Source organism: Argopecten irradians, chromosome 6 (genome assembly GCF_041381155.1).
Source record: "Argopecten irradians isolate NY chromosome 6, Ai_NY, whole genome shotgun sequence".
Classification (NCBI taxonomy): Eukaryota; Metazoa; Mollusca; class Bivalvia; order Pectinida; family Pectinidae; genus Argopecten; species Argopecten irradians.
In genome coordinates, this window is record NC_091139.1 from 15169311 (window position 1) to 15187703 (window position 18393).

The 18393-nt window shown below is 34.9% G+C and overlaps 1 protein-coding gene across 7 annotated transcripts in view; it reads left to right on the forward strand.

Moving 5' to 3' along the window:
• LOC138325114 (erbin-like) overlaps positions 1-18393 on the forward strand; it is a 72399-nt gene that overhangs the window by 44153 nt on the left and 9853 nt on the right. For 6 of the 7 annotated variants that reach the window (XM_069270552.1, XM_069270550.1, XM_069270556.1 and 3 more), the window contains exons 8-14: positions 1449-1593; positions 11552-11624; positions 12283-12412; positions 13898-14083; positions 14580-14679; positions 14994-15106; positions 16220-16366. In XM_069270552.1, coding sequence (XP_069126653.1) covers positions 1449-1593; positions 11552-11624; positions 12283-12412; positions 13898-14083; positions 14580-14679; positions 14994-15106; positions 16220-16366 — 894 coding nt within the window. The remainder of the gene's footprint in view (positions 1-1448; positions 1594-11551; positions 11625-12282; positions 12413-13897; positions 14084-14579; positions 14680-14993; positions 15107-16219; positions 16367-18393) is intronic. The other variant, XM_069270557.1, reaches the window with a different exon arrangement.

The window sequence follows — 18393 nt, forward strand, 5'->3', positions numbered from 1 at the left end:
ATATATCAAATTTAAGTACAGCCACGGATTTGTAAGTTGATATACCAAGCACATCACATGTAAATTATGCTCTTATTACATACCTGACTGGAATTCCAAGGACAGCTTGACCCACTGGACCGTATCGATATTTAGACCTTTACAGGTGTGCCCTAATATTAGACTTTTTTGACTGTTTTAATACATTTTATCAAAACTACATGTAAATAAAATGTCCATTCACAATTTACATTTTATGCTCCTCATAATACCTCCAAAATAAATTCAAATTGAAGCCTTTTTATTGGGAAAATATTTATATATATTTAAACTATGCCCTATTTCAGGGCCTTATGTATAACCATACTACATAATTTATTTTGCTTCCTTAATGAACGAGATTCTGAAATTTGTCTTTGAATCTGACATTAACAGACAGACATTGAATAATAAAAAACGGCTTTACATCTTCTCCGCCTCAAAGGAGTAGATATGATAGGACCAGTATTTGGCCGAAAAATATTAACTCTGATCCCCATCAATTTCATATAAATAAATATTCTCATACTTGCCATTCATCAAAACATAATTTTTTATAACCATGTGCACGATGTGTCCCACCTATGACGTCATCAAATTGATGATTTTCCTCTTCTCGCCAAATTTTGCTAGAAATTCATCATCTTTAGGTTAGAAAAGGCTTGAAATGGATTTGGCCGCCACTTTGGAGCAACTTTACATTTTGCATGGATATGCGTAAATACACGATACACAACGTGTGAAAATCTCTTTCTGCTTCACGAAGGCGGCCACGTTCAATTTTAGAGAAAACCACTCAAAAAGTATGATTTTTCAAGAATTTTTGTGAAAAATGGCAGGAAACTGCATGTTGATGACGTCATAGTGAACATAATTGGCACATGCGGGATATTTTCGAGATGTAATGTGTTAGCAAATGTATTCAGCTGTTATATGGCAAAATACAGTATGTTGTTCTTTACTGAGAATTAATTTTGAGGCCATATTCGAGTCTTAATGTACCTTCTCCTTTTTTAAAAATATTTATTTGTCTTGAATGGTCTGAAATATCCATGTTGTGAATTGTGCTATGTCCCTAAATGTGCATAAATGGTTCAGGCCAGCACCATTCTATATCTTATAGACCACTGTAAACAAGCTTATTTCTGGTGGGATTAAATTTTGCGTATTTTGTGGATAATTAAAAAAACAAAAAATCATCATGAAAATGTTGCCATCATTAGTACAATTGTACCAAATGATTTCAAATTGTGAAATTAAATTCTTGTGAAAAAGTCTTTAACCAAGCAAATTCTAAATTAAATTGCCACCTAAATAAGTTTGTTTTGTAGTAACCATTAGGTATATTGGCATTGAACTTTCGTGCACTAATTAACCTTTACCTGTAACTGTATTTCCCCTGTATCATTACATTTCCATTTATCCTACAGATGATCGGGAACCTGAAGCAGCTGATGTTCCTCGACTGTACCAAGAACAGGATCCAGACATTACCCAATGAGATTGAGGGATGTGTGTCCTTGGCTGACCTTCACCTTACAGGCAACCACCTCCAAGGTCTCCCAGAGTCAATGGGTAAGTAACAGTGAGTCTATGACCTTCACCTTCAAAGTCTTTTAAAGGACGAGTAAATAATGACATGACAGTGATCTTCACCTTCAGAGTCTTCTAAAGGACAAGTAAATAATGGCATGACAGTGACCTTCACCTTCAAAATCTTTTGAAGTCTAGGTAAATGATTGTGTAAATGATAGCATGGCATTGACCTTCACCTTCAAAGTTTTCTGGAATCTATGGGTAATATCCTTCTCCTTCAAGCAGTTGTATGGTGTTGAACTTCCAGATTTTCTTGAGTCTTTGAGCAAGTGTTTTTTGCAAAGCTAAGCATTAATGTTACATTGACCTCATAGTAACAGCCTCAAAGTCCTTCAATAGATTGATAATTTTCCTCACAATGATCACAAGGTCTGCTTTTGTGTAACTAGGAAAGTACTTATTATCCGACCTAGGATTGAAAAATCTGGATAAAAATATTGATTTTGACTGCTGAACTTCCCGCAAAAAGATTGAAAATGTATTCATTAGAAAAAGACAAAACCTGTTTCTTCCTTGCAACAATACATTGTATTTAAAAAAGTCAAGGTGACCCTTTCATTTATATCTATAAGGATTAAGCTATGACTTTTGTTATTTGTTCAATACGATTACAAAAAGCATGTCTTGTAGTCTTAGAGGCCAAGATCAGATCATGTGATATTAACCAACAACTGTAGCTCGATTTCTGAGAACCAAGAGACCTGGGCGTACAAGGTCGTGTGAAATCACGGGTTAATTAACACAACACGACTTTTCCCTGACATGTGCTCAAGTCTAATGGAATTTTAATGATATTCGGAATAGAAAATGTTGTTGTTTTTCTTTCGCTTTAAACAAAAGAATTCTTCTCTACTTCTTAAAATGCTAATTCTAAATGAGTTAGGACACAAAAGACCCTTAGTAAACCTTTTACACGGCCGGTGAGCTGACACTAACGCGTCTTTCCTCAGGACATTAGACTGTCACGGCAAACTCTCCTGAACAGAGTAGATGACATGGCCGGGTTAAGTAGGTATTGCCTAAAACACTCAGTCATTATGTTTGGGGTCTGTTTGATTGGCGGTAACCGTTATACGACCGAGCTTTAACCGTATCGTGTGTCCATGTGCATGTCCGCGGTGGCATGCATCACGATAGATTCCAAAACGTTTTACGAACACAAAGCCTTCCTATTAAGTAGATATGGCCTCTCTATTTGGCATTTTAAACATTGACAAGATAAAGAATGTGCCATCTGATTTTTGAGAGATTACTAAATAAAAACCTGAGGATAGTGAAGTCAAACACTCACAAGGTCAATTTTAAATTTCTGTGGTGACTTTGTCACAGCCGGTAGTTTCTATTTGACACAGTCTTACGTAGACTTGGTTTCATAGTAGAGTAGAATAATGGATGAAGAACCAATCTATCTTCACTTATCAATTCAATCGTTGAAGTTCTGGATTTGTTATTATTGTTTAGTTTCCAATAACATTTGACTGACTGTGGTGACAGAAAGTCATTTATTCCACAGTTATCAATAAATATTTCATACTGAGGTATATGTACGTTCACGCTGTAATTAATGGGTCAGAGAGGAATTTTAGAAATGTTGTCCTACCTCTATATAAATATGATCGTAAACACATATTTCATATGTGTACACATTTAAGCTGACTACATGATTAAACACTTTTCACATCGGTAAATTGCATGAAACAGCGGATGATATATGTACATATCCTTAACTGACAATAGAAAAATTTTAAAATTTTGTGAGAATAATATTTCTAAGCAAAAGATGTCGGGCTAATCTGATAGATTCGTCGATAAATCACAGGATTTGAATACAGAGGGAATCCGATGTGAACAGAGATACAAATTGGCTTAACGCAGATCGTATCGGTTTTAAATGTTTAAGTGTTAGATGTACCGATTACCATTGTCGAGGGTGATCTCATCCCTTCTATTAAAAGACACCCCTCCCAGTCCTTCTTATGTTCAGTCACAGTAAAAATATACATTTACGCTGTAATATAGCTGTTGGCTGGTCATATTTCCCACACATATTTTCTCAAAATGACGACTTTTATACATGAGAAATTTGCGATATCATATATATACTTGCACAAGATGAAAGGCAGAATGGCCATGTCGGCCGAGACTGATAGCTCAAGTTAACTGTAGCATCAACAATTATCGAACATCAATCAATGTAAAACTTCAGCATTTATTGGTTATGTTAAGATGATTTGGATCATGTGTCAATGATTTAACTGTCAACAGAGTGTTGTTAAATTGTACGGCTAAACTGTGAAATAACACGGAGAAAGGCGGCGTGACGTTGAACAAACACATTTATTTGTGTTTATGTCCATAAAAATTTGATATAGTCATGGGAGAGAGGACAGGTTGGAAGTTCAGGTTTTGAGAGAAAAAGTTATAGTTATTGGTGTGTATGAAATTTGTTCCTTTTACGGCAATAAAATGTAAAATATCCCCGGCCCTCGTCTCGGAGAACTTTTGGTAACAGGTACCAATATCAATATCGTAGAAAACGTTACAGCTTTTATATGATCTGGAGAAAAATGACAAAATTTCATGACATTTTAAAATGAAAACCTGAACAAATTACAAAAACACCTTTCAAGTGCTTTATGTTGAAAAACACATAAAAATAGGTTATGGGAATTTTGACAAATCATCAAAAGTTATTTGCAATTCAAGATGCCGACAATGTACATGAAAGGCATTCCCATTAATGGAGTCTGTATAAGGGCATTTTGGAGGAACCAGATATTTTGTAGTGTTTTTGAGGGGGTTACTAAGTGACTTTGATGCTGCATTTGTGATGAAGCCCTACTTAATTTATGAACTGGCTTTCTTGTGTCATTTTGAAAGGAAGTTTTGCTTAACATCCTACCTATGCGTTAATGTTAGCTTTAAATCTTAAACTGATAAAATAATTTAAAAAAGGAAATGTACACAAATATAAACTTGTATGAATAAAAAAGCACAGAAAATTACAAGAATTCCCTGTAAACCTGGCAAAGTTTTTACTTCAAATTTTCTTGGGGTCAGTTTTGAATGCAATATACATGTTACAACTGTTTAACTTGTTGTAAACGCACGTATAATTCTATTTTTAGACAGTCTGTGGTGCTTACAATAATTAGGGAAATATTGCATGTTAAAAAATAATTTATGTTCCAAGATCTAAGATAAACAATCTTTTAAAGATAGGAATAGAAAATTTGGCAATCTTTTCAAAAGGCATAAGAAAAAAAGGTAACACTATAGAAAAAAAAACCCACCATAAGGAGTGCTTTTCAAACAATTTGTAACATTTTCATAATTTTAATCTTGATAAAACTGGAGAGGTTCTGACACTTAATAATTTTAATCTTGATAAAACATGAGAGGTTCTGACACTGTGTGATTCGGTATCGGTTACGGACAAATCAGGCCCAGTCTGTGTGTTAGACACTGGTGATGTATCGTGTGCCCACATGTAACTGTACGGCGTCTCGTGACTGGACATTTAGTGCCGACACGAGCCTTTAAGACCAGGATAGATCCGATTGTCCGAATGTTTGTCAATAACAAGGCTATTGTCACAAATAGCAGTTAAGTAGCCTCACTGGACAATAGGACGATTACGGATCACTGAACACAATTTATCTGAGGATCTCCTTAAGATTATTGGGGCAAGATAAGAAATGTTTTAACGGTAAACTAGAGCGTGCCATAAAGACACCTTTTGTGTCAGATTCTTGCGGTGTTCTGGCATTCGTCATAACTTAACTATTTCTTGAATAGATTCAGAATTCTTAACCATTCTTGAAAAGATTCAGAACTTGAAGTACACAGATTATGCATTTTGGGTTAATTGTCATCTGCACTACAGTCATGACCCAAATGTCTGTTTGGAACAGATTTGGAAATTCATTTATCCAAATATAGTTTAGTTTGTTTTTGCTTGTTTTTTGTTGTTTTTATCTTCTCTTTTTCAAACATATTTTTTTCACAAAGTTTGTTAAAACATATGGAGATATATTTGTTGAATAACTCCATGTCAAGACCTTATAGCTACAGCTGGGCGAGTCAACTGATCTTTCTGATTAAATGTCAAAGATGAAGTTTGTTCATCAAAACAAAAATGTTTACAAAAGAAATGTCTAAACAGTCAATTATTCTGTGTTTTATTAGAGTTTGTCGCCATCAAATCTGAAGGATCGTTATGTTTCTTTACTGTAGCTTTAAAAATGTCACTGTTTGACGCCATGGTAATGTTGATATCTACACACCGAGGACGCCTGTCTACTTTCACTTTCCTATTATTTTATTTTACACCTTAGTTTATGTGATACATGTTGCCACACGTATGTTGAATATTGAATCCCCTGATACATCCCTAGCTGTGCTTTGACCTCGTAAAATCTACAGATATGGAAATCATGTTTTTGGTCAATAGATCGGGCAGGTAGGGGAGGTACCGGTCAGCAGTTGGGGGGTTTTAATCAACCTACTGGTCAAAACATGTTGTAGAAATCTCAGTTAATTGGGAGATATGTGCTCTGTAATCCTGGTAATCAAATTATTTATGTTTGACTTCTACTTAATCATTTCTCACACTCGGGTGCTGATAGGGGCGGGTCTTTTGTGTCCATATCTAAGCTTGGATGATCACCGCTGGGGGCTTGTGCACTGGACACAAGTCTGATATTCAGAAAAGGATGAATTTTCAAAAATGCATTGATATAGGACTGTAATATATTTCTTAGTCTTAATTATAATGTATGTGTAGTATGTTTAACAGAACGCCCTGGGCATAAGGATGATCTGCAATTCTTGTATCTACATGCATACATATCTGTATACAAAAACTTCTGAAAGTAAAACTGGTGATTTGATACTAAACCCATCATGTATTAAAATCTTAGTGTGGATGATTTTTATTTGATTTTGTGGATAATCTTATATTCAGAGTTAAGGAGAAAGCCAAGTGTATTACATAACAAGATTTCAAAGATAACCATTATCATACTGACTTAAGTACCTTCAGAATTCCCTTAAGATCCAGTAGACCAATTATACCAGCAAGTTCGGTCAAACTGACCGATATCAACGAGTTTGTGGTCAGTCTCTAGGGTGCTCTAATCCAATCCAGGTGAGACAGGTGAATCGTGAGGTAAATTAGCTAAATAGGTCTTAGTTACACACCTGAGGAGTTAGAACTCCACCGAATGATTTAATTCGCAACAGGTGAGAATCGAATGAATATATCAAGTAAATTAGCCCAGTAAAGCTTTCACACCCATGGATAGTACCCTAGCCATCAAAATACCATTACAGAGACCTTTCTCTGTCCAACTGTAGTGGGCCTTCTAGAGCTAATTTCTACCCAGACTGATAAGATATAAAAACCCTTGAACCACATATAAGTAGAATACACATATAAAGTAATCAGCGCGTCTGAAGTCTCATTGTATACAGTGGAGTTCTCAATGGTGTCTCCAATGTTTTCTTTAAAGACAAATAAACTTCATACATACTTTTCAACTGCTCATAAATAAAGACGGTCAATGATATTTGGTAAAGTGATCTCAAATCGAAGGCCATCTGACGGGGGATAGAGGTGTAGCGACAACATTTCCCTGTCAAGTGAAGTTTGGTAATTTATAATCAATACTAAAATGTTTGCAGGTATCAATTCTGGTTAAATTTGTTTTCTTTATTCAGTCACCTTTGATGACAGTTTATAGAAATGTGATATAACTGTTCCAAGGAGTTTTGTCAATCTTTGAATCCCTGGACATTGAAGACAGCCAAAACACTGGTAGTTCTGTCGATATCAGACATTGAACTGCCATCACCATAACCCATTTAAACTAACCTCGATCAAGATTTATAGCAGTTCCACTCCCCATCAATCAGCATTTCAGGTTATTTTAGAATTCACTCAACATGAATAAGTACAAAATGTAATGATGGAGAACAAACAAGTTTATATTAAGTAATTATCCTTGTAAAGGCTCACCGACATTTATTTTTCATCTGACAATGTGTGACATATGATTATGTACGGTCATTGATTGGTACTATAATAAAGTTGGCCTGAAACACACGGGTACCTTCTCATTATAGCCTAAATCAACCAACCTTATGTTTTATTGTATGGCTTTTTGGGCCCTGTGGCTCAGTGTTAGGTTCCAGAAATTTTATAATGTAGTCAACAAGGAGCAGTAAAAATGAACAAATAAGAATTATCAATTTACAGATTAAACAATATATTTACTATTCACCTGACGTAGTTAATATCTGAATAATGTTTCATGTTAGGATAATTGTGTACAGTCATCAATACTCACAGTATTATAACGTGTTTGTGGACTATAAATGGATACTTTATGATTTATGTTAGGTTATGACACTAATTCATAAATAACAATAGAAACGCTATGCTTTTGTTCCCAAGGAATGTCTATTTAACGGAGCCAGGTATCAGCGTGCTCATTATAATTATCTAATGGAGTGGACACACTAACGGGCGCCCATTCTTATTGGCCGTTGTTGTATCAGGGACTCCAGTATTCACAATTCAGAATGTCGTGTGCTGGGTACATGTCAAAAGTGGCTGAATATCTCAGCAAATTGGCTCCCATTATGATGTGAAATGTAATAAAATCACAAAAATATAAAGATTAAGCATGCTTCTTTATGAGTTGATTTTGTTCCCTAAAAGTGGCGGAATTGTCACCATTGATACAGTTAGATATTATGTGATCTACAAAAAAGATCAATTGCTTAAAGAGCTCCTTCATGAGGTTTTATTCCCCACTCTAAATGTTATTATGAATCAAAAATTATATGTTCAGAGCAATGTCAATGGATAAGGTCTGTTTAAGGTGTGCTGTGATGATTGTGTGCCTCGACTCTTGGTGTGGCCCAGACAGGACTATAGGTTGGCCTAGATGGGACTAGCTTGGCCTACGTATGCCATTTCACTGCCACATGTAATACCTGTGTGTCTATTGTTGCTGCTATAGATTTTCCCATTGGTGTAGGCAATATCCTTTTTTATCAAAACGCAAATCTGCGGAATGAGCTATTAAAAATCTTAATCGACCTTCGTACGATTTACCTGGGCCCTGACTCTGAGCATACAACCATCTGCTGGACGACTCGCCTCCATATTGATCGGGTGTCATATCGAACAAGGAAAATACTATGATAGCATTAAGTCAATACTAGTACAGGTCTTCGTCACCGAGATATATAGGTGCACCTATACATTTGGGGGGACTAGGAATCCTACTGGATCAAAACGCCTTTGTAGGTGTTCGCTCTGGCCGAATGTCGGCTAAGACCTTTGTCAGATAGAGCTATTAAATTAAAAGATGAGGACATAGTTATTGGTGTGACCAGTTTTTATTGAACAAACTTCCCGGGGAGTGGCGTAGGGCTGTCGTTATGAGCTCCGAAATAAATCTTCATGAATATCCTTGTAATTCTCCCAAAAATCACCCCACCAGGTAAAGTTAAGGTAAGCCAGCGAACTCTCAAACAGTCGCCATAAAAAGTAATTGTTTGAATAGTAGTGCCTGTCTGATCCCAGGTAATTCTTTACAGAACCGTTTCTGTGTGATTTGTCTTTAAATATAGCATTTAGTGTTTCCGATACGGAGAATAGAACTATTACAGGTGTGAATTGTAAAGTCTTAACAAACAGTCGGAGACTGGAACTCAAGTTTTGCTGAAAGTCATTCAAAAATTTACGATATGAATACAACCGATATACAGTCACCATTAAATTTTACAAAACTACAACAGATAGACTAGATACCAGGGATATGATGTTTCTGCAAAGATTGGTATATAGATAGGTGTTTCATAATTTAAAAAAAAAAAGAAAAAGTTTCTTCAATTTTACGAATACTACCTAACTAGCTATTACATATTATAGTAGCCTTGGCTCCAGTTTCATTCATTGAATATGATACCATCTCGGAAATCACATTTTACCAAGATAATTGATATCATACACAAGACAGATGTTGCAGTTGTAATAAATACTGTTTAATTAGCATACCTGGCCGAGTCGATGAGTCACTCATACGTTTGGTGTGATTGGTATCATTTACCTGTAGAAATACCTGTAGAAATCCAGGTAAGATAAGAAGATGTTGGAATAATATACCCTGTAATCATAACACATGAACAGGATACACAGGAAAGAACCTGTTAATAAATATTACACCTGTTTTATTGTTGTTAGTCATAAAGGTGGTAAAACTCGTCAACACACCTGAGAAATATACGTTGTAGTACACTCTACCTGAAATATATAAAGTATAGGGAGGGGGTACTGTTGCCATAAGACTGTACGGCCATATATAGTCATGCTGTCACTCCTAAAAGACACCCACTAAACATACAGTTTGTCACCGTAAAATGATGAGTGAAATATAGATGAGTTAAGTGTGTGTTTATCTGTCACTGAAAGTAGCTCTGTTACAAATCACCGTTGAAAGGCAAGAAGGTATCGCTATAGTGTTACAAAACAATTTATGAAGTGAAAAAGACATTTTAGAAAAGTGCAAAGAATCTTGTCAATCATAAATCTACTTACGTTTGCATGCTATTTAACTTCACATATTTCATGAAATTGCAAAAATTTGCAAAAATTGATGCACAAATAGAAATATATTGAGTGTAAATCACGAAATGAAATTGATGTGAAAAGGTCATTGGTTGTGGGAAAGCGAAATTATCTCATTCATCCCCGAAGTCACCTTTGAACTCTTCTGATTCAAAAGCCAGGAGAGTTTATTTTGAATTTTCAGGGGATGAATGAGTTAAATTGCTGTGAAAATAATTTGGTTTACAGAATAATATATTTCTCATGGGGCATTAAGGTGTGTTATTTACGATAGATCTTTTGAGAAAAAAAAGTTATTTTGATAGATGTTGAGGATGGGATAATATTAATTGACTTATCGAAAACTTAATTAGAACTAATGTAAGGTGTGGTAATTCTAAAACGGGTTCTATTATAGGTAATTAGCCATCAGATACATCTATATTGATACATGGTGACAAAATGAGGTTTAGATTTCCTGTACACAGGAGTGTTTAATTCTGTGTAACGCTGAGTCATAACTTCATTCACAATACAATTATATCCAAAAATAGTATCAAAATGCTTTAAATTGTATATTTTTACTTTATAGTAAGTTACGAATGAGTAAATATATAACACAGATAATATAAATTGATGGCTGTTAAAGAAGCGCCTGTAGTAGTAGTGTGTATGTATTGGCCTGTTTTAAGATTAAAACTTGTGTGTTCTAGGTGGTGTATCGACGTTAATAGCCATGTAACTAGTACACAATCAGATACTGCAGCTGTATACAATTGTTATGTAAACTGATCTACCTATACTGGCTGTAACACTGCTGAACATTCACCTACGATAACAATAATTCAAACCTAATTCATCAAAAAACAATTAACCCTTGTAAAGTTATTGAAATAGGAACTCACTCTGAATAATTGATATCTCCCCAAGGTCTGGGAAATGTTTGGAGACAGTGTTACTACAGGGGGATCTATAGCATCTGTTGACGATCGCTGAGCCGTGAAACTAGCCGCAGTTACAGGCTCATCTCGTCATTGTTTAATATTTACGCATGCGATGATGCATGCATATCACCTCTGACAGCTGTGCTCAAAATACCCATAAAAATATCTGATTTTCATTTAGTTGTAAAAAAAATGTATAAAAACTACACCTTTCATATTACAGGTTTTTTGCCTGATATTTAAAAAGCATTTCATCACATAAAATTGCTAATTGGATTTTTCAGTGATTAATTATTTTTATGATGTAATTATCAGCCAATAAAGATTAAGTTGTGGTTTTATGGATTAATGAACATGTGGTTTGTTATTACAGGTAACCTAGAACATATTACGACACTGAAGGTGGACGGTAACCAGCTGACAGCACTCCCCAACACCATCGGCGGGTAAGTTGCCCCGGAGTCAGCAACATACTCCATCCTCTCCTTGTCAAACCCTGCATCAGGACATGAATAAAGAATGGCAACAAATTCTTATAACAACAAGAAATTGTTGATTTTGAGATACCAAAACGGTTGAAGTACAATTTACCATCAATTAGTCCCACTTTGCATTGATTGTGACATCATATTTTGACAACAAAAATTTTTACGTCACAATCTTCAAAAGATGGGACAAATTTGACAGTAAATCATACTTAACACCATGTCATTTTGGTATCCTAAATTTCCTGTATTGGTCCAGCATATTCTGATATATCCTACAATTACCGTAATAATAGTTCTGGATGGTCAGGCTTCAAAATCCGAAAATGTTCAGGTACCAAAGATAAAACAGTTTGTGTGATTCTGTTATTGGTTATTATTCAAGTTGTCCTATTTTCACATTATACATACTATTGTTATTATAGCTTATTAAATTGGTATCTGAATTATCGATTGTACTAATTTATTAAAATATGGTATTATGTGACAATTTGAGTGCTCCAAAATCAGTAAAGATCATGTTTGATAAGATTTCGTTAGTTAAATCTTATTGATTTAAAAGTCTATGTTTTCTATACAAGCCTTTTGCTTAAATATATATTCGTTTGTAATCCCACAGCCTGACATCCTTGTCCGAGCTAAATGTCAGTCGTAACGACCTTGAGGATCTTCCATCGTCCTTGGGACTTCTCCGAAACCTTCGGACATTCTATGCTGATGAGAATTGCCTGGAGATGATCCCAGCTGAGGTAGATAACACAGGATTTCTGATTTAAGGGAGGACGGGGCTCAGTTTTCTATTTGTATTGTGGAGTTATCTGCTCTTGTGATCAAAAATTATAAATGTGCTCATAAACAGATGATGTCACAATCAATTCCTAGCCTCAAGGCCAGATAACTCTGTAATATGTGGAAACAATGTGGATTATTAGTATAAGATAGAGGTATTTACTCACAAATCATTGATGTTACTTTTACCGTTTCGTGATACAACAATCAATGTCTTCTCATAGATAAATACTTCAAAAAAATGAATCAGTTAAGTTTGAGTTTTTGGAGACTAAGACTTTTAGTATTTCGTGCAAAGTTACAAAGGTTGAAGTTGGGACACTTGGGACTTCATATTTTATTTCCTCCTAGACAGATGAAGAGAGATAGACAGATTTTAGGAGGGAGGTGGGTTAACCTGTGTAACCTGTTCCCTCCTGATGGTGAAACACAAACTCAAATTAACAAAAGTAAAACATGATCTGCATTGTAACAGCCTGCATCTGTCAAATGAAAAAAACACCAGGATAAAAATGGTTTTGTGTAATTATAGATTTTGTTTCATATATAAAGTTAGATTCTTCTGAATTTCATTGAATAGGCGTATAGTCGTACAGCTACTGTTGAGGTATATCAGTTACTTAAGATTAGCATTATAATGGGAACCCCACAACACCAACCGACTGCATCTGTAATTATCAATGGAAACGCCTGCGTTATGTACGACATGTAGCCCTCATAACGGCTGCACTAAATAGACTTTGGGGAATCGGACAAACCAGACTCCCAACATGTATCCTAAACACATTAAATTTATTTCAAGAAAAATCGTGATGTAGATATAGTTTTTCACAAAAATTTTAAAAAGTTTATTGTAATTTTATTTTATCAATATGAAAACCATGTTCTAGACGATACATAAGCTGCACTTGTACAGTTTATAAGTATCACTATTGGTAAAAATTAGTAAACAACTACACTCTCAGCTTTGTGACAATATAGTAGATATACGATAGTAGTCTTTGAAATAAATGCTATTTTGAAAAAAATCATCATTATTCATTAATCATTATTTCATAAAAACTTGTCTTGTAGCACTTAAAACACATTACCACAACGATAATTATTTTCACTTAAAATACAGTAAGACCTAAAATGGATTGCTGAAATATCAGATTTTGTAGAATCAAGACAATATATAAATGTCAATCTTTTAGTGGGGCCTGTACCTAACTGGCCTGAGGTTCGATTCCTTGATAGAACATGCCTGGTGTCACCATCAGGACTACAGTCATGTTGGGATCACAAAACACAAACACAAAAATACATTCATTTACTTCAAGTCAAGTCAACAGTGAATTGTTACAAAGACAACTGAATTTATTTCCTACTAACTATAAATATGATTTATTTATAAATGTTTTGTATACATTTACTGACATCATTTTACTTTTGTCTCTTCCCAGCTCGGAAGTTGTAGCGGGATTACAGTGCTGTCACTGCGCAGTAACAAACTGGAATATATCCCAGATGAACTTGGACGTATACCGCGTCTCCGAGTCCTCAACCTCAGTGACAACCTCCTCAAGTTCCTCCCCTTCTCAGTCACTAAACTGAAGGAGCTACAGGCCCTATGGCTCTCCGAGAACCAGGTACTTTGTTACATTAGTTAAAATGGCTGTTTTGATTAACCTATGCACCCCTGAAGGCACTTTTAGACTCTTCGAAATCAAAGACAGACCAATCCATTATGAAATTTCATTTCAAACTAATTTTATTGACAAAAACAAAGCCAATGGGATCAGATAGCAGGCATTGCCTATATAGGTCTTCTCCCTAAAAATTAAAGTGGTATAGTAAGTTGAGAAGTTAGGATATAACTATCTATCGCATGCTGAAAATGTTGAAAAGTTTTGGAATCTGTACTTAATGCCATTTGGTAAGGGTGAAATTGGTAGAAGATTAAATTCATAAACCAGAAAAGTACACACTGCTATTGGATTGATCCATACCAGTAATGTCATTTAGTTTACTGTAGCTAGAAATCTACCCTGCTGAATAAAAATGGCCTTTGCTTCTTCTCATACAGATCAACATATCTTTATCATCAAAACAAATTAACATTATGATTTGTCTTCTGTCAAACAGACAAGGCCTATCGTACCGTTCCAGTCTGAGATTGAACCAGAAACTGGTCGTAAGATTTTGACCTGTTATCTGCTGCCTCAGTGTCCATCAGAGGAATCGGGTAAGTTAGCATTGAACACCATCTATTTTATAATTAAGTTCAGCACAGCCACAGAGCTGTTTATTTTCTGCTCTTTCCAGAGAAGCTTAACTATCTTCCTGCAGTCGCATTTCTGTCATTGTCAACACAAGAACACCGCATACATTAATACTTGTAAAGACAGCATATCTGAGAAATGTTATTCTTATCCAAAATTAAAATTATGCTGATAAAGTTATGCCATCATGGTATTCTGTGGAACATATCTAAGCTGTATCATCTTCTCCTTAAACTATCTACAGCCACCTCTACATAACACGCTTTATATCATACAGGAGACATCAATGGCGGAGGGGACACAGACAGTTTCCACGCCTCAATCTGGGATGAGGAGCGAGAGCGGAGACAACAGATCCACTTTGAGTTCACAGAGGAACTCGACGAGGATGTAAGGACCATTCTATAAATAACCTGTCCCTTAGTAGATCCTCCCATATCTGTCCCGGTTTAGTCTAAAAAATTTCTGATTATATTCGTCAAATCGTCTAGATGTTGAAAAGTGCCAGAATGTTTATATTACATATTGATGTATGTCAAGTATATATATCATGCCTTAAATTCTCTTTTCCTTTGATCTCATCCCTTCATACTGTAGAAATGTAGTTTATACATGTATAATGTATATACTATTATATAATCTGCACTATAAGCTGTATACTTTAGAACTATATCTTACACAGCTTAATGTTTTACTGGCTGGTAGATGATAAGTAGATGAGAATGTAGATGATTGAATGTCATGGATGTTTATGGAATGTATGAATGGGCAAGGATATTCAATATTTTCATATTATAGAGTTATCTGCCCTTGCAGGGTAGGTATTGATTGTTACGTAATGTGTTTTGTTAGCATAACAGCATATTTTTTCGAGAAACTGACACAAGTTTTGCTCACAAACTAATGACGTCACAAACAGTACCTATAACAACAAGAGCAGATAACTCTGTGTTATTCAAAGACGGAATAGATATGATATGGTAAAGATGCTTAGTAAAGCATTAAAGTATCAATTACTCTACAGATTACATCTAAATTTAGCTATATATTATCTCTGAGACTTTTCCGATGCATGTTTTTTATACCCGCATGTTGTTGCCAAGTTATGGCCATTTGTTCCCTCTTCTGAAATAATTGTTAATTGTTATGAATTTTGTTTTAGCGTTCTCTGTTATGAGCATGTTATATCCTTGAATGAAAAAAAAAACGTTGTGTTCAAGTTAATTCTAATCAACCAATATAAAAATCATCTTAAATTCACGTTAATTTTATAATTTCACCGTTCATGTAACAATATAAGCTAACATTGCAAAGTGTTTACGGAATGTACATGTATTGTCATGGTAACGGATGCGTGTCCATGTAAAGCTGGCCTTGCTGCGTAACATAAAGCTCGACAAGCATCGTGCAGTACAGCATGGTTTTTTTTCGCATACTAATTAACTGGTTACCATGGTTACTAATGATGTTGCTATGCCATAACCCCGGTGACCTCGTTTCTAGGGCAAGCTAGTCAGGTGTCCCACACCATATCCTAAAGAGATGCGAGAAAAGATCCGCCACGCTCGCAACCTTGCTGTTCGGCAGAAACTTACAGGAGATGGTCGACCATGGAGAGGCGGAGAGGACAATAAGGCATTTGATAGAGAGGTACGCCATCTGGTGTCAGACTTGAAAGTCACAGCACGATCTCGACACTATTCTGCAGCAGGGTAGCACGAAAAAATTTTGGGGAGAAAAGGAGATTATGTAAAGGGGGTAGTTTGTTGGCAGAGATTTCTGTTTTACAAAGCCTGTGTGATGTGGAATTAGAATTACTGGGTGGAAGTTTGGGTCGACCATTTAAAGTGTAGCTCGGTTCTCTTTTAGGGTGCCTCTTCATATTAACAGCTCATCAGGGGACATTTTGGTGTGATAGTGCCTGAATCTCACCTAATCTGATTATATATTAGATTTGACACATCCTCCATCAAAATATAGATACTTTGGGAAAATTGCAAATTAATAAAAGAAGAATTAAATTCTATCACTAATACGTATGTTGTATATGTAAACTTACGATGATGTGAAAAAATATAAATAACATTAATACTCAGGTTTTCCCGGAACCATTTCTTTTTCAAATTATCATCATTTAACATTCCAAATGTAACAGTTACAATACATACATAACATATTTATCTAAAAAAAAAATAACTAAAAGCCTAATTGAGCTGTCTGATTCAAAATATTTTTAATTTGATGCATCATTAATCATAAGTGCCCCATTTCTTCTACTGATAAACGTGTCCAATCACACTGTACATTACACACGTAGTTCACACACACTTTAAAGTGATTGCTACAGTACTAAAAATAAACATGAAAGTTTAGTCGTTTTAGTCCAGGGTCATTCTGCAGCGACCAGGTAGCCATCTGGCTAGAGTTCAGAGGTTCCAGGTTCAAACCCTGATCAGGCCATGCATTTAATGCTTATACAGTTTAACCAGATGTCATAGGTACCAGTCTATTTTGTCAGTATAGCCAGGTTTCTGGATTATACAGGTTTTGATTACTAACAATTGATAGACAAGTATCTGGATTAGACAAAGGTCGGTTTTGACAAGTTATACTGAATTATAGAATTACAACAAGGCGAACAGGTATTTGAAAATACCTGCATAAAGGTACTAAATAAATAAAGCATAATGCAGGTAACATATTCTACCTAAAAATATACTTCCGACAGATCTACCAACGATTTTTTACAATGACAAGATTATTATAAACAGTTAGTCGCTGTGTGAAGAATTTCCATTATTGCAATAAAGTGCATCCGGACAGATCACCATTAACTTGACGAACAGTACAATACACAAATGTTGAATGCTCTATATAACATTAATTCGTATGTATTATTTACATTATTATTATAATATATTCTTATAATTTATTCATACTCGGGGTAAGGGTAGAATTTGTTATAAAGCTGAATCTTAATGCACTTGTCAAACAAAAATGATTTAGATGTAAAATATTAAAATGTAGTTTGGATTCTTTGTGTATATACTGACACAAGAATATATCAGAATTTGCAAAAGTGCATGTTAACAATTCTGACATATTTTTGTAGCATACGAAAATAAACCTTTGAATAGAGAAAAATATTTTAAGTGAGTTTTATATGGAAGTGTGGCTATAATGCATACGACCATTTACGGAATAAAAAGTATATCTCTGTCTAATGTCTGATATTAATATGGGGCACTTGTGAAAAGTATTTATATATCTAGAAAGTTTAAAACAGTGATTAATGATTTGTTGTCGTTGTGTACGAATATATTTATCGTGGCATGACATAACTTATAATTGCCTGCATGTCATTGTTGCTGTTGTTGTTGGTGGTGGTGGGATGTTGCTTCATTCCCATTTCTCTGCATGTATAGACCATATTGATGTTCATATCATTTATATCAATCAATGTACTTTGTGAGTTAACATATTTTTTTACAGAATTTCATTATCTTTTTTCAATTATCCCTTAAAATATTCATTATTTGTGCAGACCAGGCTCCAAGATCATGAATCTTAGGCTTGAATTTATAGTAAGCCAATCAAAAAGGGCAAAACATTTTTATAAGCGTAAGACTGTTTCAAACTTATAGCTACTATATGATCCAAAAAACCAGACTTTTATT